This window comes from Mauremys mutica, chromosome 18 (genome assembly GCF_020497125.1).
Source record: "Mauremys mutica isolate MM-2020 ecotype Southern chromosome 18, ASM2049712v1, whole genome shotgun sequence".
In the NCBI taxonomy this organism is placed as follows: Eukaryota; Metazoa; Chordata; order Testudines; family Geoemydidae; genus Mauremys; species Mauremys mutica.
The window spans coordinates 6,367,742-6,387,187 of record NC_059089.1 but is presented as its reverse complement, the minus strand read 5'-3'; the positions used below and the strand labels follow the sequence as shown (position 1 = coordinate 6,387,187).

Here is a 19,446-nt window from a genome sequence, read left to right as displayed (position 1 = left end):
ACAATCTAATGCTGTAAACATAGGGAACTAGGCATGCGTGTATATTTAAGGTGTCTAGTTTCTAGTTGTTAGAAAAGAGGGGTGGGTTGCTCAAGTGAATGATCTATGACGTAATAAAACTGTCTATATAGGCTGATACTAAGATGTAAAGAGCCAGCTGGTTCTCTCTGGAGACGAGCTGCTCTCTATTGATGCGTGCACTTGTCAATAAAGAGCTTTTGATCGGACCTTGCTGGTGTTGCCTGTCTCTCTGCGGTCAGACAATGAACCTCACCGTCTGGGTTCGAGTCCCTGACAAAGGGAAGGCTGGGAAGAGACTGCGCAAAGGGAATCTTATGGCAATTTATAAGATGCACCAATCTAAAGGTCTGAACACACTCTAGAACAGGGGTCAGCAACTTTTCAGAAGTGCTGTGCCGAGTCTTCATTTATTCACACTCTGATTTAAGGTTTCGTGTGCCAGTCATACATTTTAATGTTTTTAGAAGATCTCTTTCTATAAGTCTATAATATATAACTAAATTATTGTTGTATGTAAAGTAAATAAGAGTTTTAAAATGTTTAAGAAACTTCATTTAAAATTAAATTAAAATGCAGAACAGATGAAGAACCCCATCCATATGCCATTTTATACCTAATAAATGTAAGTGATAGGGCAGGAAAAGCTAAACAATAAGGCCTGGTCTACACTACAGAGTTAAGTTGACACAGGGACAGCTCATGGTGGCTGTGGGGTGGGAGGGTCGCTCCAGCAGTGAGCCCCGTGGCAGCGGGTAGGGGTGGGGGGTTGCAGAGGTGATCCTCACGGGGGGAAAAGGGCCTGCAGTGGTGAGCCCTGCAGCGGGGCTGACAGCCCCCACACTGCCCCACTTAAGTTACTGCAACCATTCCTGGTGAGGACATGCATCACCAGGGCCAGCTTTAGGCCAATTCCCCGGAATCGGGCCCCGTGCTGAAGAGGGCCCCGCGCCTGCACCGATGGGGGCCCCGCTCCAGGGGTCTTCGGCGGCATTTCGGCAGCGGGGGGTCCTTCGGTGCCACAGAAGACCTGGAATGGACCCCCTGCCGCTGAAGTGCCACCGAAGCCCCAGACAGCAGCTGGGTATTCCAATCGGGCCCAGCGGGTCATAAAGCCGGCTCCGCGCATCACCTGCAGAAGGAGGGTAGTGCAGACATCAAAAACCACAGTAATTACTGTGGTGGCTATAAGTCAACCTAACTTGCGTCGATATAATTCCGTAGTGTAGACAAAGCCTAAGATCTATTGGGCTGTGGAATCATCTCACAAGAGAAGGGAAGACACAGCATTCGACATTTCAGAATTCGACTGGACAAAAAACTAGGAAGTGTACTACAGACGCCCCCCGGCTTACGCAAACCTGACTTATGCAAATCCGCACTTACGGAAAAAGTTCCATAAGCTAGAAATAGGTTTTTTTGTTTTTAGTGTAATAGTCGGGTATACGTTTCTGACTTATGCAAATTTTGAGTTATGCAAGGTGTTCCGGAGCGCAAGTCGGGGAGCATCTGTACCAAAAACCAGTCCTTCAGTACATTGACTCATCTAGATTAGCCTTTGGCCAAACAGTCTTCTTATTGAGGAAGGTCACAGAAGTTAGAGAGTACTCCCAAAATACAATTTTTGTATACCAAACCCCCCCCCAAAAAACCAAAAAACCTCAGCCTCTGTGTGTCTTGGATAATATACAAACATCCTTATAGGAATTCATCCCTTTACACTCGCTCAACATTCACTTTTTAAAAAGCTGTTAAAACTGTTGCACATATCCTGAGAGGAATGTGAACATTAGGGCTTGTCTACACATGGACACTATTGCAAAGTTAGCCAGTGTGAATTTAAAACACAAAAGCTATTCTATACTGGCTCCTAGCCTGGATACTCTTATTCTGCACTAAGACTGCTTTTGCGTGGTTGAGCTTAATCTAGCTATTCTAGGTATTTCCCCATGTAGAAAAGCCCTTACAGGAACTCTCAGAAACCAGGAAATGCTTAGTTAAGAAACTGCTTCATACACTGTAACTCTGCCCCATAGGGATGACAGCACCTTGCTGTATTGTTCTTTTGAGTGTGGGGAACATATGCCTCAATTGCAGGAACCAAATGGCATGGAATCCTCCAATGCATTGTTAGTGTCTATTTGCAATTGTGCAGCTCAAAACTAAGAGGCAGGTTTATGTGACACAAAAGCAATTAGCTCCCATATCAAAGCTGCTACGCAGGCCATGTTAAGGGTCCCATAGGACTGTATTTAAAAGGAATCGTTTGGCATTGTGCGGTGTACTGAGAGAAGGGCATTTTTTGCTAGGGAGAGAGACGGTACCTGTGATGTTCCTAGCTCCCACTGCCCAAGGATTAAACCAGCATTACCTCAAGTGACAAAGTTCCTCCTCTGCCTTGGGGGGGTTCTGTGCTTCCTGGCAGATGTGTCGCCTCAGAGGTTTTCAGCAGTCCTCAGTTTGGCTCCTTTTGTTAGTGGCACAAACCTGCGGTTCACTTGGCTAACCTCATCACTGGCCAGCATGGGGAAAAGGAGGAGAACAATCCCCGCAGTCTCTGCTGGCCCACCTAATGGGTCGGGGGACAGGCCAGAGACCTTCCCCTCTGGTGGGACCCACAGTCCAGATGAACTCCTCTCATTTCAAACGGAGTTGGGGGGGGGGGGGTGACCACTACTCCGGGTTCCAGCCCAGGGCCCTGTGGACTGCAGCTGTCTTTAGTGTCTCCTGTAACAGCTGCATGACAGCTACAACTCCCTGGGCTACTTCCCCATGGCCTCCTCCCAACATCTTCTATCACGCTCCTGTACCTGGATCCCAATAGGACAGTACTTCTCAAACTTCTGTACTGGTGATCCCTTTCACATAACAAGCCTTTGAGTGCGACCCCCCTTAGAAATTAAAAACACTTTTTAATATATTTAACACCATTATAAATGCTGGATGCAAGGATAGGCTCCTGGCTTAGTGTTTTTGTTGTGTGGTTGCTGGTGAGTGTATTTGCTTCAGGTTGGGGGGCTGTCTGTCAGGACTGGTCTGTCTCCCGAGATCTCTCTCACAGATATATCCTTGCAACAAAGCCCGATGCCAGCTCTGTCCACATATCTATTCAAGTGACACCATCATAGGACCTAATCACATCAGCCATACCATCAGGGGCTCGTTCACCTGCACATCTACCTATGTTATATATGCCATCATGTGCCAGCAATGCCCCTCTGCCATGTACATTGGCCAAACTGGACAGTCTCTACGCAAAAGAATAAATGGACACAAATCTGACATCAGGAATCATAACATTCAAAAACCAGTAGGATAACACTTCAACCTCTCTGGTCACTCAGTAACAGACTTAAAGGTGGCAATTTTGCAACAGAAAAGCTTCAAAAACAGACTCCAACGAGAAACTGTTGAGCTTGAATTAATATGCAAACTAGATACCATTAATTTAGGCTTGAATAGAGACTGGGAATGCTGAGTCATTACATAGATTGAATTTATTTCCTTATGTTAAGTATCCTCACACCTCTTGTCAACTGTCTGAAATGGGCCATCTTGATTATCACTACAAAAGTTTTTTTCCTCCTGCTTATAATTGCTCATCTTAATTAATTAGCTTCTTAGAATTGATATGGCTACTTCCACCTTTTCATGTTCTGTATGTACATATATCGCCTTATTATATGTTCCATTCTATGCATCCGATGAAGTAAGCTGTAGCCCACGAAAGCTTATGCTCAAATAAATTTGTTAGTCTAAGGTGCCACAAGTACTCCTGTTCTTTTTGTTCCAGATGTTCATGACCAAAAAGGGTTAATGGAATTGTAGAACTGCAGAATCTAACATTGAAATTCCTTACTGCAATCTATAGATCAATCTATCCTCAACAGAACCTATTCTGACAGTTTCAATGCTCCTGCTACTCATTTCTGTTGATTGAAAAAGCCTCCAATGCCAGCCCAACAGCAAAGAAATGAAATGCTTTTATAACCATTTTATTTTCAGTATTTAATCCATCTGAAAAACACAGAATGAATGCTTGTAAAATACGCTTTTTTGGCAGATGTGGATGTAAAACCAATCAGGGCAACAGGAAATGTGTTTAATCTTTTCTTTGTTGAGGTAGAGGACAAAACAGAGCAGTTACCCAATAAATGCTCTCCTCAGAGGATTTAACAACATCATAGTGCTTCTCCTGTGAAATCAGAGCAAAGGAAGTCTGCAGTTCAGGAATTCTTCCATGAAACAGTCTGGCCCATCAAAAACTGCTCAGCAGGTTTACTAGAAAATATTAATCCATAAGTGTTCACACTCAAAATGGCACTCCCATGATGAGCAGTCCTTATGGAATTCCAGTATTGGACTACTGAAATAATTTCTGTTGCTATTGACTGGTTACAAAAGGTTTAACCCAAAACAGCAATGGAGGTATGGTTATTCATTGGAAAGCTTCAGTTTGATTCCTATGGCGTCAATGCTGCCCCAAATCATAGGCAGCAGAATGGCGGTCAACCACGCTTCCCAGCTGGTAGCTATCAAGAAACTAATGTTAGCTTTAAAAAAAAAAAGTTTGGGGCACTTTCTGAACAATTTAATTGGTGTTGCATAACATTCACGCCTCACAGTATCAGACCTCAGCTATGCCAGGGTCAAAGGGAGCTGCAGTGGCTTCCAAGCCTGATACTCTTCAACAGAGTGTTTGGGTAGATGTTATTTCAACTCCATTTAATGAAACGTCTTTCACTCTCCTCCAAGATACTCATGTCTCCAGGTCCTTCTCAGGTTTTTAAACTTTGAAAATGTCAGGAATGTCAATTCTGCTCTTCACCCAGCTTTGCTGGAGGTCTTCCTGGATGACTTGGGTGTGGATTGGAAGCTCTCACAACTCAGCTGAAGCTGTGAAGGCACCCCCCACCCACCACCACTGTGTTAAAGAAGATTTGAGACATGGAAGTGACTCTCAGTCAAACTCACAATCAGGTTTCCCTCGTATGATTTCTCCAGTATCATAATCCCACCTCTTCTCCACTCTCTTCTTCTGGCAGATTGTATACACAAGAGCTGAATCTCTAATGTTAAAGTATAAAAACCAAGAAAGTTCAAACACCCACCTGTCCTACTCACACATTTCCATTCTCACCCTGGACAGTCCGTGTGTAGCTTTAACTTGACCATGTTTACAGTTACATGGTCATGTTTTCATGATGGATATATGATTGGTGTGGCTTTCACAGATTTCACTGTGCACAATTCTGTATGTGGCTTTGTGCAATGTGAGAGATTTAGGTTAGCTATAGTTCTAAGTGTGCTAATTTGTCAAGATGACAACACTGAAACGTGCATGTATGTACACATGAACATATTGTGAATACTGCTGGAATTAATGCTGCAGGTTGGTTGTTTAAGATAACAACAAAGATGTGTGTGTAGCAGTGATGTTGTTCAGGCTCAGAAGGCAAATGATGAGTGAAGGCCAGGTGAATGACCCAACTGCTTATTCCCTTTCTTTTTACGGTTTACAGTGGTGGGCCATACCATCTGCCAACTTTCAATCGAACACCAAGGACTTTTATGTGGGAATTTTCCTAGTTTTTTTCAACTAGAATGTTAACACACATTCTTCACATGAGCAGCTATCAATATTGAAACATTTTATCTGCTGCATGGCCCCTTTTCAGAGTCCCAATATTTACTATGCTGCTTCCTCTTCCTGGACCCTGTAGAGCTGGGTTTCAGTCAGCTACTTGACACCCTTATGCATATCCAAATAGTACAGACTTAGGGGAGCTCTGCTGCACATGCTGTTCCTGGACTGCTCTGTGTTGGAGACAGACATTCTCCATTGTCGGGGACAGTGGTTTACATCAGTAGTTCTCAACCAGTGTACACGTGCCCCTGGGGTACATCAACTCATCTAGATATCTGCCTAATTTTACAACAGGCTATATAAAAATCACTAGTTAAGTCAGTACAAACTAAAATTTCATACAATGGCTTGTTTATACTGCATTATACTATAATGCAAGTAAAATATTTATATTCCAATTTATTTTTATAATTATATGGTAAAAATGAGAAAGTAAGCAGTTTTTTCTAGCAATAGTGTGCTGTGACACTTTTGTATTTTTATGTCTGATTTTGTAAGCAAGTAGTTTTTAAGTGAGGTAGCTTGGGGGAACGCAAGACAATAGACTCTTGAAAGGGATACGGTAGTCTGGGAAGGTTGAGAGCCATTGGTTTACATTACTCTGGGATGCATAGATTAATACTGTTTTGAAACAAGTTGTGACCTGACCCTACCATTACCATAAAAGGGATGACTTAGGAACTAGTAATGAATGGCAGGAGTTACAAATAGGTGACTACAGCTCTTGAAACATCTGGACTCAAGTAGCTGCCTTGCATTCAGATTCTGTAAAAGCTGTCTGATTTGCATCAGTTCTACAACTCACCCAAAGCTGAGAGAGGAGTCAGGACTGCATGGATTGTACTGCTACAGTGGTAGGCAAAACACTGCCTAGTGAAATGAAGCTGCAGCAAGTTCTCACAACCACACACTGCACAACTCTATGTATGCACATTACATAGGATCCTCTAGGAGAGGGTAAAGCAAGGATCAGATCCCACCAGCATTCAACTGCAACAGCACTGGAGGCTTTGCTAATAAATGGCTATGGTCTAGACTAGTGTCACTCTCACCCAAAGCATCATGCAGAAGGATTTTTTGGCCTGAGTGCACAGGAAGCAAAATTAAATGAGATCATATTAAAGGATGAAACAGTGAGGTATGAACAATTCCTTAACGGATAGTTTGCATTTTTCTTGAGGTGCGTATCATCACAGAATTGCACTACTGTCAGAGTTAGATTGCATTAAACTACACTAACTAAGCCCATGAACCTGTAACTACATAAAAAAAACTTGAGTTTGTTTATTCCATAAACAGGGATTCTAACAAAATGACATTTCCCCTCTCTGGGAATGGGGTGGAAGAGGACAGACCCTTTAAATTCCAGGCACACTCCACCCCCGGAAGTCAGTGTGACTGAACTGTTATTAACTTCTGCAAATGCCAGGTTTGTCTTAGCCTGTTTTGCCACCAGGATGACAAATCTTTGGAGTTTAAAGTGCAGCTCTGCTCTGAGAAGCAACTCTAAAATAAAATACTGGCATCACAGGGTCACATGTTCACGGTCTCAATTACTTCATACTAGATTTGTCTATCGGTAAGTAAAAAAGATGGAACTCCTGGATGCCAGCCCTGCATGCTTAGGGTAAGTTTTGAAAGTCAAGCTGGGATCTGGCTCGCACTTCACCAGTAACCCTGATCCAACTGAGCTCTAATAAAGAGTAGGTTAGAGTGCACGAGTGGCACACTTCTGTATACTTTGAGATAAAAAACAGTGCTCCTGGAATTTAATTCATAGTTCTGTTGAGGGTACGAAAGCCAGAACAGATTCCAGCTGAGTCTCCCAAGCTCTAAAGATTCTGCAGGAATGGAAACAAGAGTATGATGATAAAAATGTAAATTTTCATCACTAGTCAGCAGATCTGACCCAGATCACCTATAGGATTACATAAAGGGGCAGATCTGCAGAGTGCTATATTTACGAAGTCACTTTTCTAACCATTACAGCACTTCTAAAAGGATATATGTCCAATTCATTTTCCCAAAATCAAATTAACTTCAGTTCATGCAAAAAAGAGTGTGCTGTTCATCAGGGCCGGCTCCAGGCACCAGCCTACCAAGCACGTGCTTGGGGCGGCACCTTGGGAGGGGGCGGCGATCGGGGTTTGTTTTTGGTTTGGCCAGGCGGCGCTGGGGGAGGGGGAGAGAAACTTGGGCGGCGTGACGCTGAGGGAAGGGTCGGGCGGCACTCGCGGGGGCAGGGCGGCGCTCTTTTTTTTTTTTTTTTTGCTTGGGGCAGCAAAAATGTTAGAGCCGGCCCTGCTGTTAATAGTTACATATGAATTCCATTCATTTCTACCAACGGCTTCCACCTGTGTGTTTGGTAGAGCTTTTGGCTTCCTAAGAACTAGAAATATACAGTTCTCTTTCTGATCTGCTCTCATGTTTTAAAAGCTACATTGTGTCATCACATGCAAATACTCAGCTCCCAAAGACTTTGTTCAGAATGTCTATACACCTCTACCCCGATAGAACGCTGTCCTCGGGAGCCAAAAAAAAAAAAATCTTACCGCGTTATAGGTGAAACCGCATTATATCGAACTTGCTTTGATCTGCCGAAGTGCGCAGCCCTGTCCCCTGGGAGTGCTGCTTTACCGCGTTATATCCGAATTCGTGTTATATTGGGTCGCATTATATCGGGGTAGAGGTGTATTTTTAAACACATGCTGATTGTTTTCCCAGTAAGCATGTTACAAAAAGGTTTTAGATTAGCACACAGAAAATGGAATAATTTAAGTGGATCTAAGTAATTCACTTAAAAAAAAAAAAAACCACTATTTTGCACTGCAAAACTATCCTTTTAACAAGAATATTCCTTCAAAAAGACAGTTTGATGGGTACTACTATAAACAGAATGAACTAGTGGCCTAAAAAAGGGAGAGGAAATGAAGTTCACCAAACACAGTAGGAATCAAATCATTTGGTCCATTTTTGAATGAATGAAGCCAACTTGGTGAGAAGTTCAGGCTTCTTGCAACTGATTCTAAATTATTTGTTCACCCTGGAGTTAAGATGGCAAATCTGAGCCATCTGAGCCTCTCTGGTAATGAGGGAGAACTCCCAGCCCTGTCAGGTTACCTCCGGAAATTAACACAAACATTTCTACCAAAGGAAGGAAAGCAAATAGTTTCTAAATTTCACATAAATACTTCTAATTTAAGTTTTAAAAAAAGGACCTAAGTAGCATTAGAAAGGAAACAGTAAGTCTTTACCTTTGTCAACTACGTCCCAGACTTCAACCTTTACGATATCATCAGTGGCTAGAAAGGAGGGGAAGGCAAATATGTTACAAAAACAAAGAAAACCAGAATATTTAAGTGCAAATAAAAAAAGACAAAAACCCCAGAGCATTCCCTCTCTGATGTATTTCAAATGCTGCTCTCTTTAAAGAACCCCTTGAAAATTCCTGTTAATAAAAAGTGAGATTTATGGACAAATTTTTAATTAAGTTGCAAATTTGGAACACATTACATCATGAGCTCTTCAAAACCTCATTTGAATTTTTTTTGGTATCATACTAGAAGTTAATTAAAAGCTGAGAACAAAGATCTTTGTGACAGAAAACTTCAGAGTAGAGGTATTCTAAGGGAGATCAACTTTACTAATATTTTTAAAACCCTCACACAAATGCACCAAGCAGGAATTGAAACATACATCAAACAAGTCACACACACAAGGTCTGTTCCTGTGCGAATTCCAAGTCACATTAGCTTACTCTGACAAAAAATAAGATTTTTACTCCTGAAGGCATGACAGAGCCACCAGCTATAGGAGAGTAACCTGGATTTGTCTGACTCAGATTTATTAACCAAGTTCCAACTTAGTTGGAACTTTATTACTGATGATGCATGAGCCAGAAACGGCTCAGCTTCATAGTGCAGGGAAAGCAGTTGCAGTTAGAAAGCCATATTTTTACTCAATCTGAGTAAGTGATCTGATATCATAAGTAACAGAGACCCCCACAATGCCTTTGTTAGAGAGATTATTTTCAGAGAAGTGCCACACTAGGGACTGAAAAACAATTTGTATTGGCAACACCTACAAGCAAACAGTGACTGAGCAAAGATTGAGCAATTGAGCACAATGGCCCAAGTAAAAAAAAATATTCCCCAATCACACTGCGATTGAAATTAACCAACTATTACTTTCAATCCAGGAAACCATGCACTGTTGGTTTAGCTAACAAGTCTGAAAATCCTGTAAAAAAAGAGTAACCAGTACAAATAGAAGAGGTTTCTTCGAACTTATGCATGATTGCACCTGATCTTTGGCTAAGTCTGGTTCTGAAAAGCAATTCCTGCTCTGCATCCAATTTTCCAGCTTGACTGATTGAGGCACAAGGTGATCAAGTGACTTGCCCAAAAAGAAAGTGCCACAGGCCTCGCTGGACTAAAAACCACAATCTGAGTTCTGAGCCTTTTGCTTCAGCCAACTAGACGACACAGTCCTTTGTCTCTATCGCAATACATTTCTAAAGTCATCCATTCATAAGGCCAGATTTTGCCACCCTTGCTCATACTGAGTAGTATCTTACTCTACAAGTAGTTCCACTAAAATCAACAGGGCTACTTTCAGGGTACTACTCACTGTGGCTACATCTACACTACATACCACTTCCGGCAGCTTGTAAGGTATTCAGCTATATGCTGCCAAGAAAAACAAGCTATGTCCATATTGCAGTGTGTAGCTACACATGTCAATGAAAGGTTTTGGAAGGGGGGGAAAAACAGTGGGGAAAGGTTCCCCCCACCAGAGCTTTTCCCTATTGCTGGAGTCCTTGCAGGGAAATAACCTTGTAGACACAAAACAAATGTAGATTGTACATACAGTACTGTCTTCTTGAGCCTGCAGACAGAGCTAGTGCCTCTGTTCCTGATCTAGCTAAGCAGCATGAGAGTGAAATTAATGAGACTGATCAGTTTTAGTACCAGAACCCTGGGTCTGAATACAATTGTGTCAATTTCATACTCCTGCAGAAGGCTGTGGAGACAGTGGAGTGATTCAGGACTTGGCTCCACTTGCGAGTTAGTGCGCAATAAAGGAGCCCCATGCGCACTAGCTCACTCCCCGTCCACACTGGCAAGGCACGTAGAGTGCTCTGACTCCACAGGTACAGCGCTCCTGGTACTCCGCCTCGGCAAGTGGAATAACGTTTGCTGTGCCCCCGCTGGAGTGCCGCGGCGCCAGTGTGGATGACCTGTCCTGTTAATGACAGGCCTCCAGATTGGCTCTGATCAGCCTCCAGAAGTGTCCCACAATGCCTGTTCTAGCCACTCTGGTCATCACTTTGACCTCTACTGCCCTTCCCGCAGGTGACCAACCGTCAGACCCGCCCTTTAAATTCTCTGGGAATTTTGAAAATCCCCTTCCTGTTTGCTCAGCCAAGCGTGGAGTGCTCTCAGCGAATCTTTCCAGGTGGCCATGCCTCCATGCGCCAGGCAATTCCCAGTATGGAGCAATGGCGAGGTGCTGGACCTCATCAGTGTTTGGGGGGAGGAGGCTGACCAGTCCCAACTGCGCCCCAGCCGCAGGAATTACGATACCGTCGGGCAGATATCAAGGGCCATGATGGAAAGGGGCCAGGACCAGGATACACTGTAGTGCAGGATTAAAGTGAAGGAGCTGTGGAATGCTGAACACAAAGCCCACGAGGCAAACACCGCTCCGGTGCTACCCCCGCAACCTGCCATTTCTACAAAGAGCTGGACACGATACTTGGGGGTGACCCCACCTCCACTCCAAGTACTACCATGGACACTTCAGAGCTCAGTTCAACAAGGCAGAAGGAGGACCAGCAGCAAGGGGGAGTGTGTGCTGAGGTGGAGGAAGGCACCCCAGAATCCCTAGAGGCATGCAGCCAGGAGCTGTTCTCAAGCCGGGAGGAAGGTAGCCAGTTGCAGCGGCCAGTGCTTGGGGAAGGACAAACACCAGAGGAGGTTCCCGGTAAGCAGCTTTTATTTTGGGAAGGAAGTTACTCGGTGCGGGCTCTTGGGGCGAGGAGGATTAGGGCTGCATGCATGCCTAGATAGGGCGCTGATGTGCTCTCACATATCGCGGTAATTGGCCTTAGTGATCTCTTCAAAGGTCTCATCCCGAACTTGGACAATGCACTTGCGCAGGTTTCTCGGGAGAGCCACTTTGGTCTATGTCCCAGTAAGGCTAATTTGTCCACACCACTGTGCTGTGAGGGGCTAGGGGACCATTACTGCACACAGGCAAGCTGCGTATGGGCCAGGGCGGAAGCCGCATTGCAATAGAAGACCCTCCCTTGCTTCCCAGGTCACCCTCAGCAGCGAGGTATCTTCCAGGATGAACTCCTGTGGAAAATGTGGGGACAATGTTCAGTGTAGGTGCCCCCTGCAGCTGTTGGCTCTCCCCATGGCACAGAAACCTAGAGGACAGTACAGCCGTGAAACAATCAGTCACGCTTGACCCTGTGCTTACTCACCATTTTGGGGCTCCCGTGGGTTTCTGCGCGCTCGCTTTGGGATGGGCAAATTATGCTATTGTGTAGACTGTGCTTGCCCTTAAGTATGGGGGAATCATTGCTCTGTCTGGTGTGAACAATGCTGCCTCTGTTAAGTGTTGCATTTTGCCTTTACAGATGTAACCTTGAGATCTCAGCCATCCGTGTTACCACCGTCCGAAAGACTCCAAAGAATCAGAAAGAGGCCACGTAGAAGCAAGAAAGACATGTTGCATGAAGTAATGCAGCACTGAAGTAATGAAAATCAAAAAGTGCACGAGTGGCGGGAGAGTGAAAGGAGGAGCCGCTAGCAGAATGAGGAGTGCCGGCATAAACGTGCGGTGCTCTGGCAAAAAAGCACGGAGCGGCTGATAAGCATAATGGAGCACCAGGCAGACTCTATCCAGGCACCTGTAGCCATGCAGGCAGAGCACTACCGCACCCGCCCTCGTCCCAAAACTCTTTCCCTTGTGCCCCCATTTCACCTCCAACCCACTTTCCCCAACATCCGGGTTCTTACTGCCACCAGCTGCCCTCTGTAGCTTCACCACCTAGGCCTGAAAACTACGACCCTTACCCACTGCACTCAACCCCCATCACCATGCAGTATAGCCATCCTGAAGTGCAGCAGTCATTGCACAGCACTCTAGACAGGACACATGCAAATCTGTGATTGTACCATTCCCATGCCACCCCCTTGCCCTTTTTGTTTCCCAAGCAGTTGGGAGGGAACAGAGGGAGCCGAGCTCAGCCTGGAGCTCCCAGTCCCGCCCCCTTACCACACGGCTCTGAGCGGGACGGAGCCCAGGCTCTGTCGAGGAAAGCTGCTGGATGGGCTGAGGCTCCGGGTGAGAGGGGAGCCGGGGGTAAGGGGCCAGGGAGGTTGGCTAAGGGGCAGGAAGTCCCAGGACAGTCAGGGGATAGGGAGAGGGCAGAGGTTGGGGGGGGGGGGGGTCGGTCAGGGGACAGGGAACAGAGGGGGGTTGGATTGTGGCCTTCTGGGGGTCTGTCAGGACTCATTGGGGGTCTGGATAGGGGTTGGGGCAGTCAGGGGACATGGAGCAGCGGTGGGGTCTCTGGGGGATGGTGAGGGGACCAGGAGCAGGATGGGTCAGGGATTCTGAGGGGGGCGGGCAGTTGGGGGGCAGGAAGTGGGTGGGGGTCAGATAGGGGGCAGGGCCAGGCTGTCTGGGAGGCACAGCCTTCCCTACCCTGAAGCTCATTCAGCAGTTTGAAGCTTGCAGAAGAGCCAAGCTGTTAGCTTTTCCATTAGGGCTACCATCCCTTTCACTTCTCAAATGCCAAATTATAGCCTATATTTAAATTTCAGTGCCATAGGGAGATTCATGTCAGGGGAGGGGAGCTTCATTTAAAATTAGCCACTGGGGGAGGGATCACATGAGAAGAGCAATATCCTTCCCAACGCTACCAAGGGAGACCCCCACACACATTCCCTGAGGCTCCAGAGGGGTTAATTCAGTGGTTCTCAAAACTTTTATACTGGTGACCCCTTTCACATAGCAAACCTCTGAGTGCAACCCCACCTCCTTATAAATTAAAAACACTTTTTAATATATTTAACACTATTATAAATGCTGGAGGCAAAGCAGGGTTTGAGGCTGAGGCTGACAGCTCACAACCCCCAGTAATAACCTCGTGACCCCCTGAGGGGTCCTGACCCCCAGTTTGAGAACCCCTGGGTTAATTTAATTTTAGCACCCTGTGTCCATTCACATGCATGTGCTATTTTGAGCATGTCAGTTTTCACAACATAGGTTCATCCCAGATTCTGGAACAAGCTCAAATGCTCAGTTTGTGGAGTATGTACATAAGCTATACTAAAGACAAACCCACAGTAACCGTCTCCAGTTTGTGAGGGACCCCATGGAGCCAGTCTCTAGGAAACAGATAAATGCATGGAGGTTAAGTGCATTAATGGCTATTAGCCAGGATGGGTAAGGAATGGTGTCCCTGGCCTGTTTGTCAGAGGGTGGAGATGGATGGCAGGAGACAGATCACTTGACCATTACCTGTTAGGTTTATTCCCTCTGGGGCATGTGTCATTGGCCATTGTCGGTACACAGGATATTGGGCTGGATGGACCTTTGGTTTGACCCAGTATGGCTGTTCTTATGTTCTAACCTAAATGAACTCAAAGTTATGGAGACAGATATGAGTCAAGGAAGCCAGCAGAGTATCAGAAACCTGGGAAAATCTCTGACTGGATGGGCTCAGGCGTTTGATCACAAGCTGAGATGGTTCAAAAGTTTTGGATTTTTTTTTTTTTTTTAAGAAGAATTTTTTTTTTATTGTTTCTTTAAACAATCAAACACAGCAAGCAGCAAATATTTGGCCACACACTTCTGAAACCCCAAACCATATTCAGGTTTTGGCAGACTAATTTCAGCTTTTCAATTAAAAAAAAAAACACACAAATTTTGAAGGAAAGCAGACATTGTCCGTGATTTTTTTCTGCTTTTTAAAAACCCCTAGTTTTCAATCCAGAAAAAGTTGACAGAAAATATTTGTCCAACCCTTTTAATGAGCTTTAGTGCCTTTTAGCACTAGCTGATGCTGAGAACCAGTGATACCTTGTAAAGAAGTTCTCTCAAAACTGGGTTTGTGCCGAGATGCAGGTGGTTTATTTTTCCCAGGGCCGCCCATGGGGGGGAGCAAGTGGGGCAATTTGTGCCGGGCCCGCAGGGGCCCCCCCATGAGAATATAGTATTGCATAGTATTGCCATTTTTTTTTTAATGGAAGGGGCCCCCGAAATTGCTTTGCCCCAGGCCCCCTGAATCCTCTGGGCGGCCCTGGGTAAGCAGGGTCTCCAAGGATCACAACGGGCATTTCAACTTCCCCTAGGATGATCTTCTAGTCTGGGAAAAAAGTCCCGGCTTGCAGCTTCCTGAACAGGCCAGTGTTCCAAAAGATGCATGTGTCATGCACCTTTCCGGGCCAGCCTGCATCAATGTCAATGAAATGCCCACGGTGATCCACCAGTGCTTGGAGAACCCTAGAGAAATACCCCTTTCGATTAATGTACTTGGAGGCTAGGTGGGCTGGTGCCAGAATTGGAATGTGTGTGCCATCTATCGCCCCTCCGCAGTTAGGGAAACTCATTTGTGCAAAGCCAGCCACAATGTCCTGCACTTTACCCAGAGTCACGTTTCTTCTGAGCAGGATGCGATTAATGGCCCTGCGATTCCAACGGTTGACTTTCCCACTCCAGACTGGTTAGCAACCAATCGGTAGCTGTCTGGAGTTGCCAGTTTCCAGATTGCAATAGCCACCTGCTTCTCCACCTTTCAATCTCGTGTCCTTGAGCTGCAGGGTGGGGGCGAGCTCCTCACAGTCCCGTGAAAGTGGCTTTTCTCATCCAAAAGTTCTGCAGCCACTGCTCGTCATCCCAGACTTGCAGGACGATGTGATCCCACCACTCAGTGCTTGTTTCCCTGAGCCCAAAAGCGGCATTCCACGGTGGTGAACGTGTCCGTGAATGCCACAAGCAAACTCGTGTCGTATGCGTTACTCAAGTCAATATCGTCGTCGGAGCCCTCACGGTCACTTTGGATCCTAAGGAATAACTCGACTGCCAAACGTGACGTGCTGGCGAGACTCATCAGCACACTCCTCAGCAGTTTGGGCTCCATTCCCGCAGACCAAAAGGGAAGACAGAAGCGCGAAGTACAAAAAATGTTGAAAGATGGCACCAAATGTGGACAGAAGCACAGGGAATGCTGGGATGTGAACCAATGCATCATGGGGCATTGGGACAGGACCCAGAATGCCCCGCAGCCTCCACACCCTTCCCACAAGCCACAGCACCAGAATGGGAAGAGGTGCTCTGTGGGATAGCTGCCCATAATGCATCGCTCCCGATGCTGCTGCAAGTGCTGCAAATGCAGCCATGCCAGTGCGCAAGCAGCTGTCAGTGTAGACAGACTGCAGCGCTTTCCCTACTGCGCTCTCCGAAGGCGGGTTTAACTCACAGCACTCTACATCGGCAAGTGTAGCCATACCCTCAGAGAAAGACAACACATCAGACTTGCACACAGTTAGGAGGAACACAGCACAAATCTGTCTCCAAACACACTTACAGCAGCCAGAAGGCTGAGAGGAGAGGCACAGTAATAGAGACACCCTCTGCCCCATGCAGCAGCCAAGATACTTTGTTAGAGAGGTAAAGTTAGTGAGACCCTCCACCCTCTCAACAGGCAAGAGGCTCTGGGAGGGGAGAGGAGAGAGGGGAGGGAAGAGAGAGGAAGCTCCTCTTCCCTTCCAGCAGCTAAGGGGAACTGAGCTTCACATTTATAAAGACAACTACTAGCCAGAGACTAAATACAAGATAGAGCCCCCCAGCCCCAGCAGGATCCAGGTACAATTCCCAGTGTCCTCCCTCCTGCTTCTCATTAGCTAGAGTATCAGTGGGGCTGGACTTCTCACCAAGACCCTGCCCTACCCCAAGGAGCCTTACTCTTATGTACATATCTGCTGCTAAGGACACGGCATGGATCACTTGATGATAACCTGCCTGTTCAATCCCTTTGGGGCACCTGCCATTGGCCACTGTCAGAGGACAGGATACTGGGCTTAATGGACCTTTGGTCTGACCCAGTATGGCCATTCTTATGTTCTTATGAGGTTAAGTCACCTAGAAGATGTATCAATAATTGCTCAAGCCTTACTCAAAGTCAACAGTAACCCTTCCAGTTAGCTTAAGAGCAAGCCGACTGGCCTAGAAAGGAGAGAAACATTAAATTATTTTTGACAGGGCCTTAGAAGCAGGAGAGAGAATAGCATGGCATATAGAAGCGGGTAAGTATTTGCGATCCAAACGATCCAAGGGAAAATGATTTTCATAAGTACTTATTGGGTTAAATGTTCTTTTCCTATGCTAAAAGTGAACAGTAGTTATACCAATTGTTATATCCAACAAAGTCTAGTTTTTAAATCAGTCATTGCATTCCTGACTATATCATGAACATACAAGCAGATGATTAGCTTTTAGTGCCACTGGGTTAGCTTTATGACACAGAAGACATTATGGGCAGCATTCCACCTAAATTGCTTCTGAAAGCAAATATCTGAACAATAGTGTCAGATCACAGGTTAATCCAAATCACAGATTTGAAACTAATAGCCCCGTATTTCAAGCCTACCCATAGCATGGCTCAAACCTACACAAATATCTCTGTTCAATAAATTACTTAGCATAGCATTCTGCAGCCATTTCCACACTAAAGGCATTGTTTACTCCCAAAGAAAGGGTAGTGGAAAAGTCAGTAAGGCCTTTGATTACAAAGAATAACCCATTTGCTGGTTGATTTCATCACGGACTCCCAGTCTACGAGACAGACAGACTCACTCCTATACTCCTAGGCAAACTACTTCACATGCTTAGGACTGTCAAACATAGACAGCACAGTGGCTGTTAAACTTGATTATTCATACATGCATAGGGTGTCAAACAAAGATCATGCAATGTTTACTAGTATTACATTTAGGCTTTCTTGTGGCACTGTCCAGAGCAGAATGAAACTGATGAGGATCATGTAATCATAATTGTACATTGGACTCCAGAAAGTCAATTGCTTAAACTCTTAACTTCCTTAAAAAAACCCAAAGCAAACCAAACAAAAAACCAGAAACTCATTGTGATGGTAACATATCTCCGTAAAGGTTATGATCTACTGAATATATTAATCCTATTTGTATGCATGTATCATTTTTATATTAAAAGTTATGATTGTTGGCAGCATGCTGGCTTGATTTCTAAATAACCTTAGGCTGTGGCTACACTTAGCACTTCAAAGCGCTGCCGCGGTAGCGCTGCCGCGGCAGCGCTTTGAAGCGCTAAGTGTAGTCAAAGCACCAGCGCTGGGAGAGAGCTCTCCCAGCGCTGTCCGTACTCCACCTCCCTGTGGGGAATAACGGACAGCGCTGGGGCTTTGACCACACTGGCGCTTTGCAGCACCGCAATTTGCAGCGCTGGAGCGGGTGTGTTTTCACACCCTGCTGCAGCGCTGCAAATTTGTAAGTGTAGCCAAGCCCTTAGTTGAGCATTTAGTCAGTTTCTGGAGAAAGGAATGTTGAAATTAAGCACCTAATCAAGAAACACTTAAAGGACAATGGATCTTGGCATGCTCCAATCCACATTAAGAAGTCTACTTGAGGACTTTCAAGGTAGCATGTAAACAATGGATGCTACCTATAAAAACTGAGTCATGCATGGACATGTAACTTGCGCAGGTGACTCCAAAAGTCCATCTTGGAGCTGGACTTTGCATAGGAGTGAGTCTCCACCCACAAGAGAAAGTCTATTTAAACCCTTGGGAGACCCCTCCATTTTGGTCCTCAGCTGGCTAAGGAGAGAGCCATCATGAAGAATCCCCAAGCTACCACCTGAGCTGGAACAAGAGCTGTACCAGGGGAAAGGGTTGTGCCCAGGCTTGAAAGGGGTCCAGTCTGAGGAAAAAACGTACTGAAGCATCTCTGAGGGTAACATTATCTGTATTCAGTTTCATTAGACAGAGATTTGTGCATTTTATTTTACTTTGCTTGGTGACTTACTTTGTTCTGTCTGTTACTACTTGGAACCACTTAAATCCTACTTTCTGTATTTAATAAAATCACTTTTTACTTATTAACTCAGTATGTATTAATACCTGGGGGAGCAAACAACTGTGAATCTCTCTCTCTCAGTGTTATAGAAGGCAAACAATGTATGGGTTAACCCTGTATAACCTTTATACCAGGTAAAATGGATTTATTTGGATTTAGACCCCATTGGGAGTTGGGCATCTGAGTGTTAGAGACAAGCACACTTCTGTGAGCTGCTTTCAGGTAAACCTGCAGCTTTGGGGAAAGTAATTCAGACCCTGGGTCTGTGTTGGAGCAGACAGAAGTGTCCGGCTCAGCAAGACAGGGTGCTGGAGTCCGGAGCTGGCAGGGAAGGCAGGCGTAGAAGTAATCTGGGCACATCCAGTGGCAGCTCCCAAGGGGGTTTCTGCGATCCAACCCATCACACTCCTGACTAAGGGCAGTCTACACTGGCAGAGTTACAGTGCCGTTCAGACAGCGCTGAAGGGAAACAGCCGTTGTGTGTTCGCAAAGTTAGCTGCCTGCACAATAGCGTGTTCACACTTGCAGCAGTATTTGGAGCAGTGCACTCAGGGCAGCACAGAGCACTTCTTTCTCTTCTGCTGCTAACACTTGTGTGAAGGTGTAAGGGGTCGCAGGGCATCCTGGGTCCTGTGCCAGAGCCCCGTGATA

The 19,446-nt window shown here is 45.6% G+C and overlaps 1 protein-coding gene across 2 annotated transcripts in view; it reads right to left on the bottom strand.

Moving 5' to 3' along the window:
* RABL6 (RAB, member RAS oncogene family like 6) overlaps positions 1-19,446 on the bottom strand; it is a 108,199-nt gene that overhangs the window by 63,982 nt on the left and 24,771 nt on the right. For both annotated transcript variants that reach the window (XM_044992617.1, XM_044992618.1), the window contains one exon: positions 8,920-8,967. In XM_044992617.1, the coding sequence (XP_044848552.1) occupies positions 8,920-8,967 (48 nt within the window). The remainder of the gene's footprint in view (positions 1-8,919; positions 8,968-19,446) is intronic.